General features: G+C 41.2%; 1 protein-coding gene across 1 annotated transcript in view; it reads left to right on the top strand.

Moving 5' to 3' along the window:
• The window catches only part of STX8 (syntaxin 8), a 240326-nt gene that overhangs the window by 25143 nt on the left and 192038 nt on the right, over window positions 1-23145 (top strand). The window contains exon 5 of the mRNA XM_065897507.1: window positions 18901-19025. Coding sequence (XP_065753579.1) covers window positions 18901-19025 — 125 coding nt within the window. The remainder of the gene's footprint in view (window positions 1-18900; window positions 19026-23145) is intronic.

Genomic DNA, 23145 nt, shown 5'->3' with positions numbered 1-23145 from the left:
AAGGTAACCGGCCAGGCTGATTTCCATGCTCTCAAGATGAAGCTTTGAGGGAACCATAGATGGTTTTATTCAGACACAGAAATCTAGAGTAATTCAAAGTAAGCTTGCAGAAGAGTTGACAAGTGTGTGAGCCCTGTAGAGGAGACATGACTTCTGAGGATTAGCTTGATGAGGTAAAATGGATAGAGCAAGACCGTGACGGTCCATTCCAGGCACCACGGAATGTGCCCCAGAATGAGAAACCAGTGCGGCAATTAGATACTGCTCACCGTGAAGAAAGTCCGTAAGTCACTGAGGTATGAAAGAGGAAAGACAATGGTAGGTGGCCTGGAAGGTGAATTATTGGTGAATCCTTGTCGGGCTAGGATTGCTTTAGACCCATGTCTGTGTATACCTGTCTGTATTAGTTTGCTAGGGCTACTGTAATGAAGTACCACAGACCGGGTGGCTCAAACAACAGAAATGTATTTTCTTACAGTTCTGGTGGCTGGAAGTCCAAGGTTAAGGTGTCACCTTCAGAGTTGGTTCCTCCTGAGGGCCGTGACAGCAGGATCTGTTCCAGGCCTCTCTCCTCGGCTCGTAGATGGCTGTTTTCCCCTCTGTCTTCTCCTCTGTCATACCCGCATGTGTGTCCGTGTCCAAATTTCCTTTTCTTACTGGATTAGGGCCCACCCTCGTGACCTCACTTTAACTGCCTCTTTAAAGAACTTATCTCCAAATATTGTTCCATTCTGGATTACTGGGGGGTTAAGACCTCAACGAATGAGTTTTGCCGGGGTTGGCGGGGGGGGGGGGGGTGGGAGGGACGGACACAGTTCAGCCCATAATTGTCCAAAAAGTAAGTCCTACACACATTCTAGGAGAATCTGATCGGTAAGGAAATGCATACAAGGTAAAACCATTCTCAAATTCTTATGTAGAGGAAGCCCTCGGAAATCTACTCAAGGGCTGTGAAATGAACACCTAGATAGTACTGCCCAACCCCAGCTCATCAGGGAGGATGGCAGCAGTGCAGAGTTGATGGAGGCAGGCAGTGCGTGTATGGATGAGTGTGTGCGCGAACACAGGTTAAACTCGAGGAAATTGCTAGAAGTAGACTGTCTTAGATCTGAGGTCAGAGTTTCCAGTCTTTGATTTCACCCACATGCCCATGTCAGAGTTAGTTTTGCCTTTTTTTTTTTTTTTTTAAACCCCGAATTCCCACCTTTGAGGCATCCCCTTCCTTCCCCAACCTCCCATACCCAAATAACTCTTGCCTGGACCTAGCCTTCTGAGGATCCGAATTCAGTTGTAGACATGAATTGGGTTTGGGTTCCCAGTTCGATCTTGCCCTCCCACCTCCTGACTGTCAGGCTGCCCGGTCATTTCTGAGACCTTGTCGGGGACCTTTCAGCTCTGTCCCTGGAGAAACCTCATTCCCTCCCCTGCCCGTCGGTTGCTCTTAGGGTCTCCAGTGACTCGCAAAGATTTCTTCAGTGCTGCAGATTCCTAGTTCTGGGCTCCTCCATCGTTTCTGTCTGCTTCCCTAATCTCTGGATTCCTCCAGGTTTTGATGGCTTCTGTCATTCTTGATATCATTGTGGGTTGCTTTGTCACTGGGGGTGGGGGGTGGCTCACGTCTTGCTTTTAGGTCACAACCTACAGAAGCATATTGGTCAGAAAGCCTTATCAGAACTGGAAAATGTTATAGACCTCTCTCTGGCACATCTTGTCATTCATGCTAGACCATCACCACAGGTACTGTTGGAGAACTGGGGGTGATCTGCTAATCGGTAGTTCGAAGCCCCGTAATAACTGGCGGCAACACTGCAAGATCAGTTGACCCAACCAGGACTCCCTGAAAACTGTCGACCCTCCCTGTCCTCCCGAGCTCTTCCCTCTTCTCTGGTTTCCTCTGTGTCCTCCTCTTCTCACCCCAAGTCTTTGCTTTCTCTCTCTCCCCCATCCCTCATTCTCAGGAGTCCTTTTGCCATCCCCTGCCCCCCAAAACTTTCCTCCTCTTTCCTCTTCCTCGTCATATGTGGACTTGTTAAGGAGAGGAGAGTATTGTCAAACTTCAGTTTGGATTAACATTTCCTTTAAACAGACACGAGTGTAGGAATCCCATAATTGAATGCGTAGCTGTCATGTGACGGAGTCTGAGTTTTACCTTACGGATTACTGATCCTTATTCTAAAGCAGTAAGCCTTGATGTGAGACTTGGTCTCAGTAAGTAATGGTTGACTAATTGAGGACATTTGGAAACTTGTTAAAGAAGTCTCTGTAACAATGTCTCTTGGAAGAAGATAAGCCCTAATTTATAAAGCAGTGACACAGCTTCTGATTGAAAACCCTGCTGCCCTTTATATTTGAGAGCATTGCCAATTCTCACAATTAGTTAAATCTTTGTAAAGAGGAAAAAAAAATCTTTGCATACTTCAGTGCTCTGTGACCATCTCAGAGATTATGTGATTAACTCGGCTGTACTGGGTGGCTAATTGGGTAAGCTTTAATCTTCACACCACCAAGTATATTGAGGATTATAGGAAATAGGAAGTTATTTAGAGGTTGAGATGGTAATGTGTCAGGAATCCTATATTAACAAGCAGACCAACTGCTAACATCAAAAGAATAGAAGAAAATGAAATGTTCACATTTTCTTAGAGTGAGCTTTACATTTAATTTCAGATATTTACTTTTCCTTGGAGCTGCTAAAAATATATATACTTCCAATTTATATTTCATTTCACTGTATTGGGAGGCAAAAGAAAAATTTACATTGAATATTCCATTAAAAGTATTGCTCTTCTACCATTTTAGATCATTGAATGTTTTCTTTCAATTTAAAGCTTGATTTATAAGAAGGATGATTTCCATCTGATAGTACTGAGATTTCCTAAAAAATTATTCGTTTATACTTTGTTGCTTGAAGTTTATGAACACATGACGAACCGACTCTTCCAGAAGTAGGAAATCTCTGAGGAATATACTCCTGCATCATTAGCTGTGAGACAACGGATAAGCCATAATAATTTATCCTTTTTACTTATGCCCCAGAAATACACTAGCTTTCTGGGTCATCTGGCATAAAGGATATGCTGAAATCAGTAAAGATGTGCTTCTCTCTCTCTGTGTGACCCCAAGGATAGTTGAACTAAGGTGGTTTAAGTGCAGTCAGGAATATTAAATTTCTCTGATAATTTAATAAACTAGTTAAGGAATAAAAAATGTAAATGGAAGCTTTTCTTTTGAGTGCCTGTCATGAGTGGTGGCAAAAAAACCCTAAACAAAACAAACAAAATCTAGTTTTTACATTTGAGCTCTTTACAGTTCAGCGAGAAAGACATGAATTAAAGATTCATACAAATAAGTAAAATCAGTTCAGCAGAAAAAGATATTGTGCTTTGAGGGAGTATTAGTGGGCAGCTGATTTAGCTAGGGAAGCCATGTGGTTTTAATATATATATATATTTTTGCAAGCCTATATTTTGTTTCTCCATCTAAACTTTAAATACCTTGAGGACGGGGACCAAAACCTAACACAGTGGTTAATAACTGTTTGCTCACTGAATGAAAATCTTTTATTTTTCCAGTATCTTTTATAAATACCTAGTGGGAGTTTGGTATATAGCAGGCGCTCAGCAGATTTCTGTTGATTGAAAGGTAGACTGAGTCGGGATGTGATAGGCTGGGCTCTGTAAACAAACCTGGGACCCTCGGGAATACCAGATGAAAGCATTTTTTGCCTGCCTTATATAAAGTCTGGTGGTTCTCTGGGACAGCTCCCTTCAAAGGGTGATTCAGGGTTTCCCACCATGTGGCTGTGCTGTCTTTGACACGAGACCTCCATGCTCGCTCTGAGGGGAGAAGAGAGAGGGTGTGGAGGTCTCACCTCCTCTCATATGCCATCGCCTAGAAGTTGCGTATGTAGCAGCCCGTTGGCCGTAACCAATCACATGGCTCCAACCTGCCTGCCGGGGAGGCTGGGAAATGTAGTCTTTGACTACGCTCACAAAGAGGCGCATGAAATGGGACTTGGGGCAACCCCTCACTTTTTGTCTCTGCCTCACTTATTATTTGGGGTGGTTTGATGGAAAGATAAGTAACTTTGGTACATAGTCTGCCTACTTTCTTAATTAGCGGAGATTAGAATCAGAAGTTAATAGAGGCACATGAGGTGGGCTGAGAGGCAACCCTGGTGGGGTTTGTTCGCCTTTTATAATGCTCATTCTGAAAGAGTTCAGGCAGGCAGGGGAAACAAGACAGAAATTCAGTGCAAATGGGTATATACAGTGCAGACTAGAAAGGGAGGTTGTGTCTGCAGCAGTCAGAGGAGGAGAAGGACCAAGGAAAGCACCTAAAAGGTCTGGAAAAGAAGACGGTGTTTATTGTTCTTACCCTCACCAAGGGGGTGCCTGGTTTAGCTCACGCATTAGTATTACAAGTCACGATGCCCTCAGCTGTAGGGAACGAATAACCCTACGCAAAACCACTTACATAAGGAAGAATACCTCTGTATAATAAATTCCATGGTAGAGAATTGAGAGGGATGGTTAATTCCACAGTCGGTGATGATCCAGGTTCTGGCCATGTCTTAGTTTTGCCTTCGTCTTCAGACCGACTCCTCTTGGTTGAGAATACCTGTAGAAAGTTCCCAGCCAAACTCCAGACTTCAGTAGGAGAGGAAGGAGGGTATGTCTTGCATAAGTAATGTATTCACGTGGCTGAGACATTTGTTTTTCGAAACTTTCTATTTTTTTTTTTTTGAAGATGTTGGGGGTAGGAATTTATTTATTTTTGCTGTATTGGGTCTTCATTTCTGTGCGAGGGCTTTCTCTAGTTGTGGCAAGCCGGCGCCACTCTTCATCGCGGTGCGCAGGCCTCTCACTATCAGGGCCTCTCGTTGCGGAGCACAGACTCCAGACGCGCAGGCTCAGTAGTTGTGGCTCACGGGCCTAGTTGCTCCGCGGCATGTGGAATCCTCCCAGACCAGGGCTCGAACCCGTGTCCCCTGCATTAGCGGGCAGATTCTCAACCACTGCGCCACCAGGGAAGCCCGTGGCTGAGACATTTTAAAAGCACTTAACAGTGTTCAGTGAAAAGCCTCCCTCCTGTGTGCCTCCCTCCTCAACAAATACCAGTGTTAATAAGTTTTGGTATATATTTCCAAGGTTCTCTTGAATATATGCCAGCAAATAGGAATCTTTTCTTATTTCCCTCCATCTTTTACACAAACGGTAGCATACTACACAAATTATTCTACGGCATTCTTTTGTCATCTAAATATCCTGGAGATCTTCCCAAACCAGCACATGAGGTTTTGTCATTAGTTTGGGGTGTTTTTTTTTGGAATATGAGGGTTGATGTTGTAATTGAATCCTCTGTCATTAGTTTTTTTTATAGCCTTATATTTCATTGTTTCCACTACTGTAACTTAACTAGTCTCCTATTGATATGTGTATTGTGTATTGTTTCCACTCTATTACACTTGTGTATATTACATAGTTTTTCTATTACAAAAATATAGTGGTGAATAACCTTCTACATAAGGGATTTCATATGTGTGAAGGTCTAGGTCTATCTCTAGGTAAGTTCTTAGAAGAAGGATGGCTGGGCCAAAGGATATATGCATTTATAATTTTCGTAGAACCCGTTTAGCCTTGTGCTAGCGACTTATGTGACTGCCTATTTCCATACAGTCTTCTCCAAAGCGTGTTATTAAATTTTGTATCCTATTCCAATCTAGTATATGAAGATAGTTCTGATGTTAAATTTTTGTTAAATTTGTTTACTCTGTTAAACATTTGATCCCTTTGGAATTTGAAGAGTACGAATCACACTTTTTCCCTATTTGACTATTTTTGTGACTGACTACATTTTTTTTTTTACTGAGTCATCCATCTTCACAAATTCTGAGATGAGATTTATCGTATAATACATTCCCATATATGTTTGGATCTATTTCTGGACTTCGTAAGGCATTTCATCTCTGCTAATACCATTTTGTGGCTTTATTATAAGTTTTAGTACACGATAGGGCTAGTCTTCTGTCATTGTACTACTAAAACAATTTTCATTTAAAAACTCAAAATCAGCTAATCTAATTCCAAAAAGAAATAACTGTTGGTTTTTTAAAAATTGGGGTTACATGAAATCTTAATCCTTTATAATGTTGAATTTTCCTACCCAAGAATATGGGTTTTTTTTTCTGTCTGTTCAAGCCATCTTTCAGGCCTTTCAGAATGTTTTCTTCAAATACACATTTCTGGTTTAATTTATTTTGAGGTATTTTATAGTTTTGGTGGTAGTTTTAAATTCAGTTTTTCATTTCGTCATGCTTTTTGATGTTTATATGAAAACTGGATATCTGGATGCTATTATATGTAAACAGTCTAATTCTGATTGTTTTCAGTAGTTTTTCTGTTGATACTTTTCTATTTTCCAGTTATTTTATAATAGGGGGGGAAAAAAACACCTCCTGGAAGCTTCACGGTAGACTTTGGCTCAAAACAGAAGTAGGCTAGGATTGTATCACATGCTATGTTATACCAAGAGCCATGGTGGAATGGAGTTACCATGATTGGCTTGGTTTATTCAGGATAGATACATCCCAGAACTGAAACTGAGGACAGGCTTATGTTCCCTGAGCAGTGGAGCCTTGAACAAAATTGAATTCTGATAACAAGGGAGAAAGGACATAGAGATGTTGGGTGGGACTGCTGTACCACCCCTCCTCTGTGTTCCCTTAGCAACAGTGACTCTCTTCATCTTGAAGTTTCTTCTGACACCGGAGACTCCAGGTTCCTCACTACTGTGACCTCAGTAAGTTCTTGAAATCCCAGAGAAGTGGTAGCTCACTGGCCTTCTGGGTTATTTTATTTAGGTTCAAGTGGAACTTGGATAATTGCCTTAAATCTCTAGTTCACTGTTTAAAGAAGCTGGGCTATTTACTCTTACCTGTATTCCTGAAGAGGTTTAGGAGAAGTGCTTTCGAAGTAGAACCCAGTTTCTACAGCAACACATTTATACAGTTTCATAGAACTGGCTTCTTCTGTAGACAGATGATCTTGTGCATTTTGTTAATTATTGTTTAATTCCATTTGGGAGGTAATAGCTTCTGACTTTGTCTCCATGTTCTGGAGAAACATAGGTTAAATAGGTTAATTTGTTGCGGGGACTGATACTTAGGGACAAGAGGGAGTGTTTGAAACATGGACCGACTTGAAAAATCTGGAATATATGTTGCCTTAGCACTTTTTTTCCCTGTATTAACTACTGGTCTGATACTAGCCATGCAAAGTGTACGGTGACCATGTTTTCTTGGGGGAAAAACTGGATATGTCATATGACCAAGTATTTCTTTTGACTTTTCTGGAAGAGGCAGTTTGGTTGATAGTGTCAGGCCGAAATGTTGATGCTCTGGGATATTCCAGTGGTTAATGGGAACGAATAGAATACTTTTTAAAAAATGTAAAACATAAATTTACTTTTAAAGATGTTTATCACATTGTGAACACCCAGCTGTACAAAAAGGTTATCGATGAAAACTGGAGTGCCCTCCCACTTCTGGCATGCATTTTCCCTTTTCCTCCCTGGAGGCAGCAACTTCTAGCAGTTCTGTGTATCCTTCTAGAAAGGTAATACACATGTATAAGGATACACATACATCTCCAACACTCTCTCACCCTTTCAGTTTTTAATGTGAATTATAGTGTAAAATGTCCTCTTTACTGTGTGTTATCTTTTTGTCTAGCGGTATATCTTGGGGCTTATGAAGTAGAATGTTTAAATAGTACTCTTACATATCTTGAAATTGTCTCAAACTTGACAGAGTAGCTCTTTTGAAGTGTTTCAGTTATGTGTACTAAGGAGACCGATTATCACTTGAAGGTCATTTAGCCCAGATTTTTTTTCTCCGTGGGCCAGGAAAGGAAGCTCTGTTAGTAGCCTGACTTCCAAATAGATACTAATGGTGGTAAAGAAGGATTATCCCATTTGGATGACTGATCAAGGGAGTGAACCCAGAGACGTTAAGACCTAGGTAAATATCAGTCGTTGCAATCCCACATTGTTGCTCAAGTCAGTGAAGGTGGCCAGTTATCACTGTGTGGATGTGATACAGCATTGTCTGTCCGTGAGCTCGCAGCAGCAACCTGGTGGTTCCTCTCCTAGGAAGGTCTTGAAAGCTGGACAACATAAGACATACCAAATGAAAACAAACTTAAAAGGTGCTATTTATAATAGTATTTTAAAAACAGGAGATATGTAGGAATAAGTCAAATGAAAGTATGAAACCTCTATACTAAAAACTATAAAGCATTTAGAGAAAGGAAGGAAAACCTAATAGAGGGAGAACCGTGTTCACAGATTGGGAGGACTCGGTACTGTAAAGATGTTAGTTCTCTTAAAATTGATCTGTAGATTCAGAGCAAACACGTTTAGATTCCCCAGCCAGTTTTTTTTGTTGTCACTTAAGCTGATTCTAAGGTATATATGGTAATTTTGAAGAGCCAAGGCAATTTTGAAGAAAAAGTTTTGAACACTCACGTGATCATTTATCAAGACTTAACCATAAAGCTGCAGTGTGGTGTTGGCAAAAGGACAGGCCAATAAACCAGTGGATCAAAATAGAGTCCAGAAACAGCCCTCCATACACATGTTGTCACTTGATTTATGACAGGTGACACTGCAGTGCAGTGGAGAAAAGATCTTTTCAATAGTGTTAGGTCAGCTGAATGCCCATATGGAAAAAAAACCCAAATCTTAGCCTCTACAGTCAACCCTCCATGAAAATCAATTCCAGAACGATTGTAGACGTAAATGTGAAAGGTAAAATAAAACTTTAAGAAAATGTAGGAAGATACCTTTATGACCTTGGGAATAGGCAAAGATTTCTTAAACAGAACAGACTGAATGTGAAGGAAATGCATGGTAAATTGGATTTCATTAAAATAAGAAATTCTGTGTATCAAAAGATAGCACAGAGAGAGTGAAAGCCAAGCCATAGAATGGGAATCTAGATTTGCAGTGAATATATCTGACACGTAAGTCATACTGGAATATATAAAGAGCCCCCACAAATCAAGAAAAACAACTCCTTAGGGAAAAAATAGACAACTTGACGCTGTACTTGACAAAAGAGGATGTCCGGTGGCTGAACACATGAAAAGGTGTTCAGCCTCTCCAGTCATTAGGAAATTGCAAACTAAAACCATGCTGTCACACCATTACGCCTGCCAGATTGGCTAAAATTAAAATTACAGATGTCTCAGGAGTTACTAAGATGTGGAGCCACTGGGGTTCTCATGTCCTGCTGGAGGGACCATCATTTTACAACCACTCTGGAGAACTCTCTGAAAACTGAAGTGTACTAAGGACATGTACGTGTTGATAGCATCCTTCTAAATAGTCCCACCTGGAAACAACCACTGAACACCAACACTGTAGTGGATAGATACATGATGGCGTATTTTATACAATGATCCTAATGAGAGGAAACGATCTACAGCCACACACCACACACTGGATGCATCTTATGAACACAACACTGAGTGAAATAAGCCAGGCAGAAGCTTGTGTACTATATGGATTCCATTCCTATAAAGGCAGACCTTGTATATGGTGTTATCAATAATGAAAGTGGTTCCCTTTGGGGGAAGTAGTGACCGGAGCGGGCATGGGAGGTCCTGGGGTTCCGCTTAATGCCCCGTTTCTTATCCTAGGTAGTGATTAACTGGGGGTGTTCACTTTCTGAATTCTTTTAGCTCTACGCTTCGGTTTCTTTGTCTATATGTTCTACTTGAATTTAAAAATTCGTAAATACACATGTATACACACTTTTATGTAATACATATGTATATATACACTTATAAGTATACTTACATATGCACGTATACTTACGATATATAACATAATGTATACTTATTACATTACATATATGCTTAGTGTATATATTACATATGTATGTGTATGTATACGTATATAGCCATGTATACTTAAAGTATACATGCATATATACACTGAGACGCATGTGTATCTGTACGTGTGTGTATGTATGTATGCACACACATACACAGCTATGTCTTGAACAGGCCACAAGATGGAGATGTAAGTCAATAGAAGGGGAGACATACTCAGACCTTCCCAGTTTCTAGATTTTTAAAAGTTAGGGTTCTCCTCCCTTGAGAGTGAGGAGAGAAGGACTGATAGCTTGGACTGTCCAACTTTGGAGGAGGAATCGCTTACCTTTCAGTTCTCTTTCATGTTTTCCCCCCTCCTCTGTGTCACCGCAAACGCATTTGTCATGTTTAAACTTCCTCCTCAGGGCCTCTTTGTAGACTTTTGCCCCGTCCATCTGCAAGCTGCTTATTCTTGTTTCTTTCCCCCTCTTTCATCTTCCTTCCTTGACTTTTCCTGTCACATCTTTCTCTTCCATTGCTCTTTTCCCCCTGGAAAAAGATGTTCGGTTTTGGCATTTCTTGGTTTTAGTTTCTGCTTCCCATTCTTAATTTTGAAAGAGAGGAACCCTTTCAGTGCCTCTGATAGTCTTCACTGAAGTGGTCTTTACTTTTGTGGGTCTTTGCTGCCTTATTAGCTCTCCTTCCCTGGTTCTCCTGCCCTATGGGGAAATGACTCACTTTTATTGAATTTAAAACAAATTATCCACACGATACACACTCATTATAACAAGTCAGTGTACACTGAGGTATGACTCAAAGATAATACCCTCTCCCCCTTCCTTCCCTCCAGTGTCATTCTCGTGATGTAACCTGTGTTAACCTCTGCACATTTATCTGTGCTTGTACAAATATTTACAAGTGTAGTTACATGAATATGCATTTTCCTTTCCTATTTTGTGAAAAAAGAATTTTACATATTACTCTAGTGTTTTTCACTTAAATTTGGCCATTCTTCTAACAAATAGATTTAACAAAATTCTCTTCAGTAGCTGCATTATTTCATAATAGAAATAGGCAGTCACTTTTCCAGCCACTCCCCATTTGATGAATATTGGGTGGTTTAGTTTTTTGCCATTACAAACAATGATGTGGTAAATATCCATGAAGACTGTGGCTTCTACCTCTATAAGACAGATTCCCCTAAGTGGGGTTATTGGGACAAAAGGTGTGGGTGTTCAGAATGTAACAGGTTCTGCCATGTCTGTTTCTTAAAAGTTATAGTGCTTTACGTTTCCTCTGACGGTATATGGGAGAGCCCATTTCCCTCCACCGTAGGTGTTGGCGGGTGTTACAGAACTGGTTGGGTTATGCTGATCTGATGGGTGAGAAATGGTATCTTGTTTTGAATTGCAGTCCTTAACTACTGGTACAGTTGTGACTTTTGATGGGGAAAATAAAAAGATTTCCTACTTCTGCATGATTACCTTCATTATTTGTTTTTTTGTGGCGTTGGGTCTTCATTTGCTGGGTGTGGGCTTTCTCTAGTTGCGGCGGGCGGGGGCTGCTCTTTGTGGTGCGGTGGCTTCTCGTTGCAGAGCACGGGCTCTAGGGGCGCGGGTTTCAGTAGTTGCGGTGCACAGGCTCAGTAGGTGCGGTGCACAGGCTCAGTAGTTGTGGCTTGTGGGTTTAGTTGCTCCACGGCGTGTGGGATCTTCCCGGACCAGGGCTCGAACCCGTGTCCCCTGCATTGACGGGCAGATTCTTAACTCCACCACCAGGGAAGTCCTCATGCATTACTTTTAAATGATAAAACTCACTTGGGAATTGAAAAAGGAAGCAAATTCCTGGCAATGAATAAACAGGAAGAAGAAAGGAGTAACCTATACACACTGTATTGTAAGTTATGTTGACTTATTTTTTATAAAGCCTCTATAATGCTTTCCAGCTTGTGCTTCTTATAAGTGAAAATTGTAAAGAAACTGAAAAGAAAAAAAAGATTTTCTTGTCTATTAAAAGAAGGACTTCCCTGGTGGCATAGTGGTTAGGAATCTGCTTGCCAATGCGGGGGACACAGGTTTGAACCCTAGTCCGGAAGATCCCACGTGCCGCGGAGCAACTAAGCCCATGCGCCACAACTACTGAGCCTGTACTCTAGAGCCCGCCAGCCACAACTACTGAAGCCTGTGCTCCACAACCAGAGAAGCCACCGCAATGACAAGTCCGCGCACCACAACCAAGAGCAGGCCCCACTTGCCGCAACTAGAGAAAGCCCGTGCGCAGCAACGAAGACCTAATGCAGCAAAAAATAAATTTTTAAAAAAAGCTTTGTTTCTCCCTCCCCCTTTTCTGTATTTGCCAAGCACTTTTATACAGATTATTTAATTTGACCGTCATCATAATCTTCAAGGCAAGCAGAGAAAGGATTACTTTTTTGGTTTACAGATGAGGAAACTCATTGTGCCCAGGGTGGGTTAATGGCAGAAGGAGAACTAGAGCTCATCTCCTTGACCTTGGCTATGGGTTTCATTTCTCGGGCCTCCCTTTCTCTGAATTGTGGTCCCTTGCAGGAACCCTCATCATCTGTTCCTTCTCATTAGCTTTGAGTACTTTGCCCTCCTGTTCACTGCACTTAGTAGAATCCAGCCAAGGATTGCTAAGTTTGCACACGTAATTCAGTGGGTGGAGCAAAGGGTTTACAATTAGAAAACCTGGGTGTGAATCTTGATTCCATTTCGTTTTCTGTAAAATGAAAATAATCATGACTCCTCAACATGTTGTGAAGTTTGGATGAGAAATATTGGTGAAGGTGTATATGTGTGCTTTTGTGAAGTGGTCTATAAACACTCCAGAACACTTGCTGTCACTGATCTTAGCAGAGGGGAATTCAGAAGGGGCACGTCTTTCTATCCTGCTCAACACAATTGGAGAACAGTCCGTGATGGTTTATAAGTATGTGCTAAATGATGTGGCCTGGGCCATAAATGGTCTAGGAGATTGGAGAAGAGAGAGATGCATGTGAGGTGGAGGAAGTTGAGAAGAACTGGATGGAATGAGACTTGAGATCGCCCTTGTAGAGTGAGTAGGGTTTGTACCGCTTACGGTTTCCCTCGTTCTTTAACCCTACTCTTTCCAGACTTGTAATTTCCATCTCCATCTGTGTATTGGTGCCTGGCTGGTTGCATAAAAATTCACCTGAGGGAGACTACAGGTTTCTGGGCCTTGGCTCCAGAGAGAGAGGATGCCATGGTTATTATGAATTTGAGTTTTTGGGTATGAACTAGATTGATAAGAAACAAGGTTATTGAGGTGGAAATGATGACTGTATGGGCGGTACTTTTGTGCATCTCGAGCATATACATTATTCGTTCACACCCTTCAACAGTTTCAATGCCAAATTTGGATTTTTGTATATCAGCTGACAAATATAAAACTCTACTAGCATAGGACTTTTAACACTGTAGAGCATTGTAGTGTTTAATTCTACTCCCTTCCAGCCAATAATTTCATTTTACTGGACTTGCGTCTTTGTCCAGAGAACAGTGTTAATTTGCACGATTAACTGAATATTTTAGTGCCTTGTGTCTTTAAATGAGTGAGAATGGAAACACATATAAAGGGGAAAGCAGGTTGAGGCAAAGATGGAAATCACTGGGCACGCCTAATGCCTAAATGCAAATTGTCAGCCTCATTGGGTTCTCGTTGGATTTATCATTTAAGTGTGTTTGGTCACGCAGAACAAAGTGAAAGAAGATGTAGAACATTTGTTATTGAAATGTGTCGAAAAGGCACAACAGAAACTCCCTTGTAATATGGAAGCATACTGTTGACTTTCACTCTTTCTGTTTCTAAATGTGTTTTCAAGACTCCACTGTGTAATAAAGGAAGGAGCTGCTTGTAATAAATGGTAATTATTGGTTAACATTTATTTTGTACTTTAATCGCTAACCAGCAGATGGCGTGCAGTCACCAGGCATCTGGCAGAGCAGCTAATTCATCTTTCACTTAGAATTCTTAGGTTTTTATACACCAAGGTCGTAATGTATAACACAGAAAACTATTTAGTATCCTGTGATAAACGATAATGGAAACGTAAAAAGTCTGCATGTGTATAACTGAGTCACTGCTGTACGGCAGAGATGAGCACAACATTGTACATCAACTATACGTCAATTGGAAAAATAGACAAAACCTAAGAATTCTGTGGTTTTTTGTTTTTTTTTTTCAATCACCCGTTCCTGTCCTCCTTCGACTTTGCAGGTACCATGACAGTGACATTAAGATAAAAGTAAAGAATTGTTCCCTTTGGTTTTATTTGCTTGATTTTAGATTGCCTGGATGATTTGAGAATAGCACACCGAGGTTTCTCAAATTCAGGTCAGAGGCCAAAATAATGACTTCTGATGGCCTTCCCCCCCTGCATTTGTGTTCTTCTGTGAACTGTTCTGTTAAGTTTTAATGTTACATTTAAAACTTCTTACTGGTAATGTTTAGCCAGCAGTGAAGAGGGAGAATAATGAGAGTGGTTTACAATTAAAAAATTATTTGCTTACGGTAGATTTTAAAGATGCTGTTGTGAGACTTGCCTTGGATGACATGTAAGTAGGAGATTTTCCTTGCTTGAGGTCTTACTGTTCTGGACTAGTATTAATTAGTCTAAACAAAGTGAATAATCTTTATTCAGTTAGTTAACAGCAACAACAAAAATTTGAGTACTTTGCAAAAGGCACAGTGCTAGGCATTTATTGTCCCTGGAGTACCAGCTTCCTGAGGTCAGGTACTTGTCTCTCTGGTTCTCTTCCAAGCCCCTAGATTCATGCTGGCACATAGAAGGGACTCAGTAAGTGTGTGTAGGAAGGATGGTTGGATGAATAGGTGGATGGGATACAAAAACAGAATTGGACAGAGTACTGGACTTAAAGAAGCTAGCTGTCTAGTAAATATGGCCACAAGTAGCCACAAATCCATAGCTTATGATCTTGACAGCAGTTTTACTTTGGGGTCGTTACGGGAGTTACGTTGAAATCTGAGAAAATCCCGAAAGGAAATGAAACATTTCCCTAAGTTGTGTCAATTCTCCAAGTCACCCAGTTTGGAAATCTTTATCCTCTGTCTCCATTCTACTCACCAGCACTTGTGGAGCTTTCCTTTGAATTGCTGGGTGAATTGTCCCTTCCCTGCCATTCCATCTTGGCATTTCCCTCATCCAGACCACCGTTTCCTTCTGCCTAAATTGCACTAGCCTTCTGGTCTACCTCTCTGACTGCGGCCTCTCCTCAGTGTAAGCCGGCCTGGATATTGTTGCCAGATTTTGCCTTTAAAGAATGTATGTCAAAGGAAACTATTTCTGTTTGAAATTTGAGCCTCTGTGCATCTTTATATTCATGGAAAGAAACTGGCTGAGAAAGCTTTGAGAAGGGAAATCACCCTTTCAGACCATAGTAGCATTTTCACATCTACAGGCAAGTCTAGTTACAAAGCTCTGTAGACTCGATTCAACTCACTGACACCCTAGAAATATCATCTCTAGTCCTGACTGCAAACCTCTCTGTGGCCTGTGAATACTCAAACACCGATGTTTTTTTCAGACAAAACAAACATTTTTATGGTCACTTTGACATCATTTGGAAATGCTAAGAAAAGCTGCTTCTTGGAATTCACTGCTTTTTCACTTCTATATTCGGTTGATAAGAACACCCTCCCTGTGAACTCTAACGAGTTTCATCTACATTTGTCAGCAGAAAAACATGGATTAACTGCAACCCCCCCATATTGTCATAATGTAATAATGTGTATCACTTTCTTTTGGGGATAAAAATGAAATATTTTTACAGTGTCAGAAGGGACTAAAACTTTTTGGTAAAATCTTAAGACAGATATCTAACCTGTTTAGTAATGTGGCATTTATTTGATAAGTTCCATTTTATTAGATAAGTTCCATCTTGAAAATATGGGTAAAAATGATGGATTTATTTTTAAAAGCATTTCAAGTCTACCCTAACCTCAGAAGCATAATACTTAGCATTTCCTTTCTTTAACTGACTTTTCAAAGGAGAAACACTCCTTCGTAGTCCTTCCAAAAGTGGGCTTGAGCTGCAAGGTGTTTTAGTGACAGAATTCCCGTTCAAGTTAAAATTCTCTCCATCTGCTCGAACAACGTCAGTCTTTGCTGCTAAACTCTTGAAGGCAGGTAGCAAGCAGTTAAGATTTCTTTTGCCTTTTTTTTTTTTAATCTCAAAATAAATGTTAAATATCCCTCTCATTTTGTCTCTCGCTTAAAAAGCTCAGTGGTTTTCTTAGTTCTGTTTCATAAACACGTACTGAATGCTTTTCCAGCATACTCAGAGGAACTGTCTTTCTGGTCCTAGGGATATAAACATGACTGTCATGTGGCCTCTTTCCTTCCAGAGCTCATAATTTAGGAAGGGAGACAGGTGGGTAAATAACTAACTACAATCCTGCTTGATAAATGCCACGTTGGAGGTTTTGCACGAAGTGCCGTGAGAGCACCAGGAGTGATGGATTTAAGGGAAGAGGGGGTGGGGACGGGAATCGGGAAAGACTAAACAGCAGAAGTGACATTTGAGTTGAGCCTTGGGGGATGAATAGAATTTTGCCAGATGGACAAAGGGGTGTGGGGGTGGGGACCCTCCAGACTCATACAAAAACACGAGAGTGTGAAAGTTTGTGCCTTTGTCTGAGACGTGGTAAGAGGCTTAAGGCTGAAGGAAGAGTAGGGTTATGGAAGGGGGTGTCGGGAGATGACATTGCAGAGATCACTGGGGCCATGTTGTAAAGCTTAAGTTTGACCTGTAGCTTCTAGGGAGTCGTGACGGTTTTAAAATAGGGGAGATCTCTGTTCCATAAAGATCGTTCTGGCAATAGAGTGTAAGGTGATTTGAATCGGGGTGACTGGGAACACGGAGACCGGTCGGAGGCTATGAGCATCTTCTACATGAGAGATGGTGAAATGGGGCATGGACTTGAGAACCAGCTCCGAGGGAGGTCTTGGGAATTGATGAGATGTGGCCGGTGGGGGGGGGGGGGGGGGCGGTTGGATGACTTGGGAATACAGTGATGTCGCTAGAGAGGATAGGAGAAGAAACAGCTTATGAGGTGAAAGTAGTGAATTTGATTTGGGGTGTGTTGAATTTGGAGTGGAGTTCCCAGCTGGAGAGTCCTAACGGAAAATCCATAAATGTAGATAGTAAGAGCCTGTAGGGAGATGGTGTGGGTAGAGAAATTTGAAAGTCAGTGATTTTTTCAATCAGGATGAGGGGTGGGAGGACCTGCCTCGCCTGGATTGTGATGCGTGGGGTTTCTTTTTAACTATTTGTACGCTCTTCCTCCCCCACCGTCAGATTTCTGATAGTGCCCTGCCCGGGCGGGAGCCCCCAGGTAAGAATCCATCACCATGATGACTCAAGAGAATATGGCCTGTTTCGTTCATATTGGGGCATAAAAATGGTCTAAGCACTGCTAGCATCTGTCCTTACAGCCTGAAACCACAGATAAAATTGCCCAGGGAGAGACAGTATAGCAAGAAGAGAAGATCTAACTAGAATCCCTGAGGCACACTTCTATTTAAAGGGCAGATGGAAGAAGAGGTACCTGCAGGTTACAGAGAAGGACCTGCCCGTGGGAGAGAGTGGCATGGAAGGAGCTGAGGGAGGAGGGGTTTCCTGGATACTGGAAGAAGGTCAGCAGTGGCCAGTGAGGCCTGGAGGACGGGGGAAGTGAGAACTGGCACGAGGTTTTGGCAGTAAGGAGGTTACGGTTGAGAAAAGTCTCAGCAGAGTGATGGGGTAGAAGTTGCATCACGGGGGCTGAAGAGTGAACCCCAAGGGTCAAGAAGTAGAGCTGGTGAGCACGGTCCATTCTGTTTTTTTTAATATTTGGCTGCTCTGCGTCTTTGTTGCTGCTCACGGGCTCTCTCTAGTTGTGGCGAGCGGGGGCTACTTTCCGTTGCGGTGCGCGGGCTTCTCATTGCGGTGGCTTCTTTTGTTGCGGAGCATGGGCTCTAGGCACGCGGGCTCAGTAGTTGTGGCTCGCGGGCTCTAGAGCACAGGCTCAGTTGCGGCGCACGGGCTTAGTTGCTCCGTGGCATGTGGGATCCTCCCGGACCAGGGCTCGAACCCGTGTCCCCTGCATTGGCAGGTGGATTCTTAACCACTGCGCCACTAGGGAAGCCCCCCATTACCGTAATTTTTAAAATCCTATGAGTCATACTATAGAGTGAGTGGCTGTTCCCATCTGGGTAGAAATGGTCGGATATGGTTTCATCCACAAGATGCTCCTCACAGTTTGGACAGAATGTGGGCAGGTGGAGGCAGAAGGGGAGATACCTGGAGTGAGAAGGCTCCTGTAAACATGGGACTGAGGCCAGAAGTGTGTGTTCTGTGTTCCTTGGCCAGCAAGGAGCCCAATATGTCTGGTGCAGAAGGAGCGTATGGGTTATGAGAGGGAGTCAAGATTAGGATGGATAATTCAGAATTTGTGTTATAAATGCTACGCTATATTCATAGAATTGGTTTTGAAACCCTGCATGTGTTTCTACCTGAGCAGCCAAATACGAAATAAGAAAGTGGTCATTTTTAATGCTATAACCTGTAGGGGCAACATTATATCTTCTCGAGAAATAATATTTGTGCCTTTGGTGCCACCTGTGAGACGGACTTTGTCCTAATAGAAAGGCCACTTCCGTTGGGCCTTGTGTTTTGAAATTTAAGACCTTCATTTATGATTATTGACTCAGATGTCTCATGGAGGATTAGTAAAACTGTTATGCGCTGCCACGGTCTCCTTTACAGGCTGTAATTCTCCTGGGGACCAGGCTTGGGCCTTATTCATCTGCGTATCTCTTCCAGCACTGAACACAGTTGCTGGCATAAACTAAGCATGCAATAAATTGCAGTCGAATTGAATTTTCAAAGCAGGTGAGGCTAGCCCCCTCGGCACTCGTGGGAGTGATTTGCAGCAGAGCTATATTTTTCGAGTTCTGTAACGCCTGTAATCTTGTTCTCAGGTCCAGCCTGATGACGGGAGGGGCCAAGCGAGGAGTACCCAACCCGTGGCTCTTCGAGGAGCCGGAGGAGACCAGAGGCTTGGGTTTTGATGAAATCCGGGAACAGCAGCAGAAAATTATCCAAGGTACTAAATACCCCAAGAGTGTGGGCTCAGAAGCATTGTCAGATTTGTTACCATAGCCTTGGGGATATCCCTTATACCCACTGAAAATCGGAGGTAAAACTGTTGGTCTTGCAGAGCTCTTGGCGCTTTTGTGCCTCAGGGTACCTGAAGATTAGACAAACGCTGTTGTCCATCCAGGTAGCTCATGGAAGTAGGGATTCTCTCCTGGGAGAGGGACAGAGCAGTTCTGGGTCTCATCAGTCCAGGTGACTCTGAGGCATGTGCCCCTTCCCTGTTCTCCACGATTGGGGATCATTCTCTAAAGAAAAAGACTCCATTTTTTTCATACATAAGCCCATTTGTTTTATTTTTTACTTTTTATTGGAGTATAGTTGCTTTACAATGTTGTTTCTGCTGTACAAAGAAGTGATTTTGGCTTTTACCTTCAAGTTCATCTTGCCCAGTGGCTTTTAAAACTGCTAATTTCTTCTCTTTGTTAATTTCAGAAGTAACGCATATTTGTTATACAAAGTTCAAACAATATAGGGATATATAAAATGAAAAGCTGTATCTATTGTTCCTCCCACCTCAAACTGTAAACATATTTCCTCAGGCTTTTTTTCTATACATACATACTGTATTTTCATGTAAGTGTTACACATGTTCTACTTTTTTAAAAACAGCTTTGGAGGTGTGGTTGACATCGTAAATAGCACATATGTAAAGTGTATGCTTTAGTAAGTTTTGATACGTGTGTACACCTGTGAAACCATCAGTACAGTCCAAGTAATAAACATAATCATTACTCCCGACAGTTTTCTTCATGTGTGTCTGTAAATCTTACTGTTGTCCCTCCCACATCCCCAGATAGCTGCTGATCTGCTTTCTGTTGCGATAAATTAGTTTTTTTTTCCTGTATAAATGGAATCATACAGTATGTGCTCTTTTGTTGGGGGCGGGGTGGGGTCAGGCCTCTATCTCAGTGTAACTATTTTAAGGTTCATCCGCGTTGTTGCCTGGATTAGTATTTCATTCTCTTACATTACAGAATAGTGTTCCCTTGCATAGATGGACCACAGTCTGCACATCCATTCACCTGTTGATGCGTATTTTGTATTACACAAATAAAACTGCCATGAACATTCACGTGCAAGTCTCTGTATGGACATACGTTTTCATGAATGACTGAGGCGTATGGTTAACTTTTTTTGAAACATCTTTATTGGAATATAAGTGCTTTACAATGGTGTGTTAGTTTCTGCTTTATAACAAAATGAATCAGCTATACATATACATATATCCTCATTATGTTTAACTTTTCAAGACACTGCCAGACTCATTTCAAAAGTGGTTGTACAATTTTACATCGCCACCAGAAGAATTTGTGTCCCAATTGCTTCAGATCCTCGCCAAAGAGTGTTGTAGAAGGTCTTTGTAATTTGAGACATTCAAGTAGGTGTGTAGTTGCGTTTCATCGTGGTTTTAATATGTATTTCCCCAAGGACTGAATCTTTGCATGTGCTTGTCATCAGCGTGTCTTCTTCGATGAAGTATGTGTTCAAATTGTTTATCTATTTTTAATTGGGTTGTTCATCTTTTGTTATTGAGTTTTAAGAATTTTATAAAACATATCCTTTTATATGTTAGATAATTTATGTTTTAGAAATATTTTCTCCCCATCTGTGGCTTATATTTTTGGTTTTCTTAACAATGTCCTTTAAAGAGCAGAGGTTCTTAATTTTAATGAAGTCCAATTAGAAATCTTTGACTACCTAAAGCCACAAAGATTTACTGCCTTGTTTTTTCCTAGGAATTTTATAGTTTTAGGTTTTACAATAGGTGTATGGTCTACTTTGAATTGATTTTTTTTTAATATAGCAAGATGAAATGCATTTCTTTTTTTTCCATTTGCATATTTATTTGTTCCAGCACCATTTGAAAGAAAAGAGCATCCTTTCTCTACTGAATTACTTTACTCTTCTTGGAACTCAATTGACCGTATATGGTGTGGGCCTATTTCTGGACTTTCCGTTCTGTTCCATTTGTCCATTTGTTTATCTTTACATCAGTGCCACACTGTCTCCATTATTGTATCTTTGCCACAAGTCTTTAAGTCAGGTAGTATAAGTCTTCCAACTTTGTTCTTTTTCCAAATGTGACTGGCTATTCCAGATCTTTTGCATTTTCATATGAATTTCAGAATCTGCTTTCAATTTCTACAAAAAAGCCTCGTGGGCTTTTGATTGGGATTACATTGCATCTTTAATTTGGGGAGAATTGACACCTTAACAGTATTGGGTCTTCTGATCCATGAATATGGCATATCTCTCCATTTATTTAGTTCTTTAATTTTTCTCAGCAGTGCTTTGTAGTTTTCACTGTATGTCTTACACATCTTTTATCAGATTTATCCCTAAGTAGTTCGTATTTCTTTGTTCTTATTAATGGCATTTATAAATTTCTACTTCTGATTGTGGCCAGTATAAAAATACAATTGATTTTTTGTATACTGACCTTGGCTCGTGCAGCCTTGCTAATAAACTCACTAATTTATTAACAGCTTTTGGGTAGAATCTATAGGACTTTCTATACAAATGGTCAGTGCCATCTGTGGATAAAGACAGTTTTACTTTTTTAAAGACTTTTTTTAAGAGCAGTTTTAAGTACACAGCAAAATTTAGAGGAGGGTACAGAGAGTTCCCATATAACCCCTTTCCCCACACATGCATGTCTTCCTCCATTATCAACCACCAGAATGGTATATTTGTTATGATGAATTAACCTACATTGATATCCTAATCACCCAAAGTCCATAGTTTATTTTAGGGTTCATTTTTGGTGTTGTGCATTCTATGGTTTGGACAAATATAAAATGACACATCCTTCATTACAATATCATACAGAGTATTTCCACTTCCCTAAAAATCTTCTGTGCCCTGCCTGTTTATCTCTCCCTCCTCCCTCAACCCTTGTCAACCTGTGATCTTTTTACCATCTCCATTGTTTTGCCTTTTCCAGAATATCAGTAGTTAAAGTACTACAGTATGTAGACTCCAGATTGGCTTCTTTCACTTAGTATGTGTTTAAGGTTCCTCCATGCCTTTTCAAGGCTTGATAGCTAACTTCTTTTTAGCACTGAATAATATTCCACTCTCCGCTTGGACCAAGTTTGTTTATCCGTTCACCTTGTGAAAGACATCTTGATTGTTTCCATATTTGGGCAATTATGAAAGAGCTGCTATAAACATCTGTGTGCAGGTTCTTGTGTACATGTAATTTACCAACTCTTTGGATAAATACCAAGGAGTGCAACTGCTAGATCACATGGTGAGAATGTTTAGTTTTGTAAGAAACCACCAAATTGTCTTCGAAAGTGACTGTACCACTTTGCATCCCCACCAGTGATGAATTGAGAGTTCCTATTGCTCTGTATCCTTGTCAGCATTTGATGTTGTCAGTTTCCAGGGTTTGGTCACTCTAATAGATGTGTAGTGGTATCTCTTGCTTTAATTTGCATTTCCCTCATGACTTATGATGTGGAGCATCTTTTCATATGCTTACTTGCCATCTGTATGTTTGTTTTTTGTTTTTTTGCGGTATGCGGGCCTCTCACTGTTGTGGCCTCTCCCGTTGCAGAGCACAGGCTCTGGACGCGCAGGGTCAGCAGCCATGGCTCACAGGCCCAGCCGCTCCGCGGCATGTGGGATCTTCCCAGACTGGGGCACGAACCCGTGTCCCCTGCATCGGCAGGCGGACTCTCAACCACCGCGCCACCAGGGAAGCCCTGTATTTGTCTTCGGTGAGGTATCTGTTAAGACCTTTGGTCCATTAAGAGTTCTTTGTATATTTTAGGTAACAGTCCTTTATTAGATGTTTCTTGCAAATATTTTCTCCCAGTCTATGATTTGTCTTCTCATTTCCTTGATAGTATCTTTCACAGAGCAGAAGATTTTAATTTTAATGGAGTCCAGCTTATCAATTATTTCTTTCATGGGTTGTACCTTTGGTTTTGTATCTAAAAGTCATTGTCAGACTTCTCATTTCCTGTTCTGCCTGTAAGGACCTTGGAAGTCACCACTCCATGCTAACAATCAGTAATATAATCTGAACAGACTGAAAAAGTCACCAACTCTTCTTGGAT

The sequence above is a fragment of the Phocoena phocoena genome, chromosome 19 (genome assembly GCF_963924675.1).
Source record: "Phocoena phocoena chromosome 19, mPhoPho1.1, whole genome shotgun sequence".
In the NCBI taxonomy this organism is placed as follows: domain Eukaryota; kingdom Metazoa; phylum Chordata; class Mammalia; order Artiodactyla; family Phocoenidae; genus Phocoena; species Phocoena phocoena.
The sequence above is the reverse complement of the archived record's forward strand: the minus strand, read 5'-3'. Positions and strand labels throughout refer to the sequence as shown.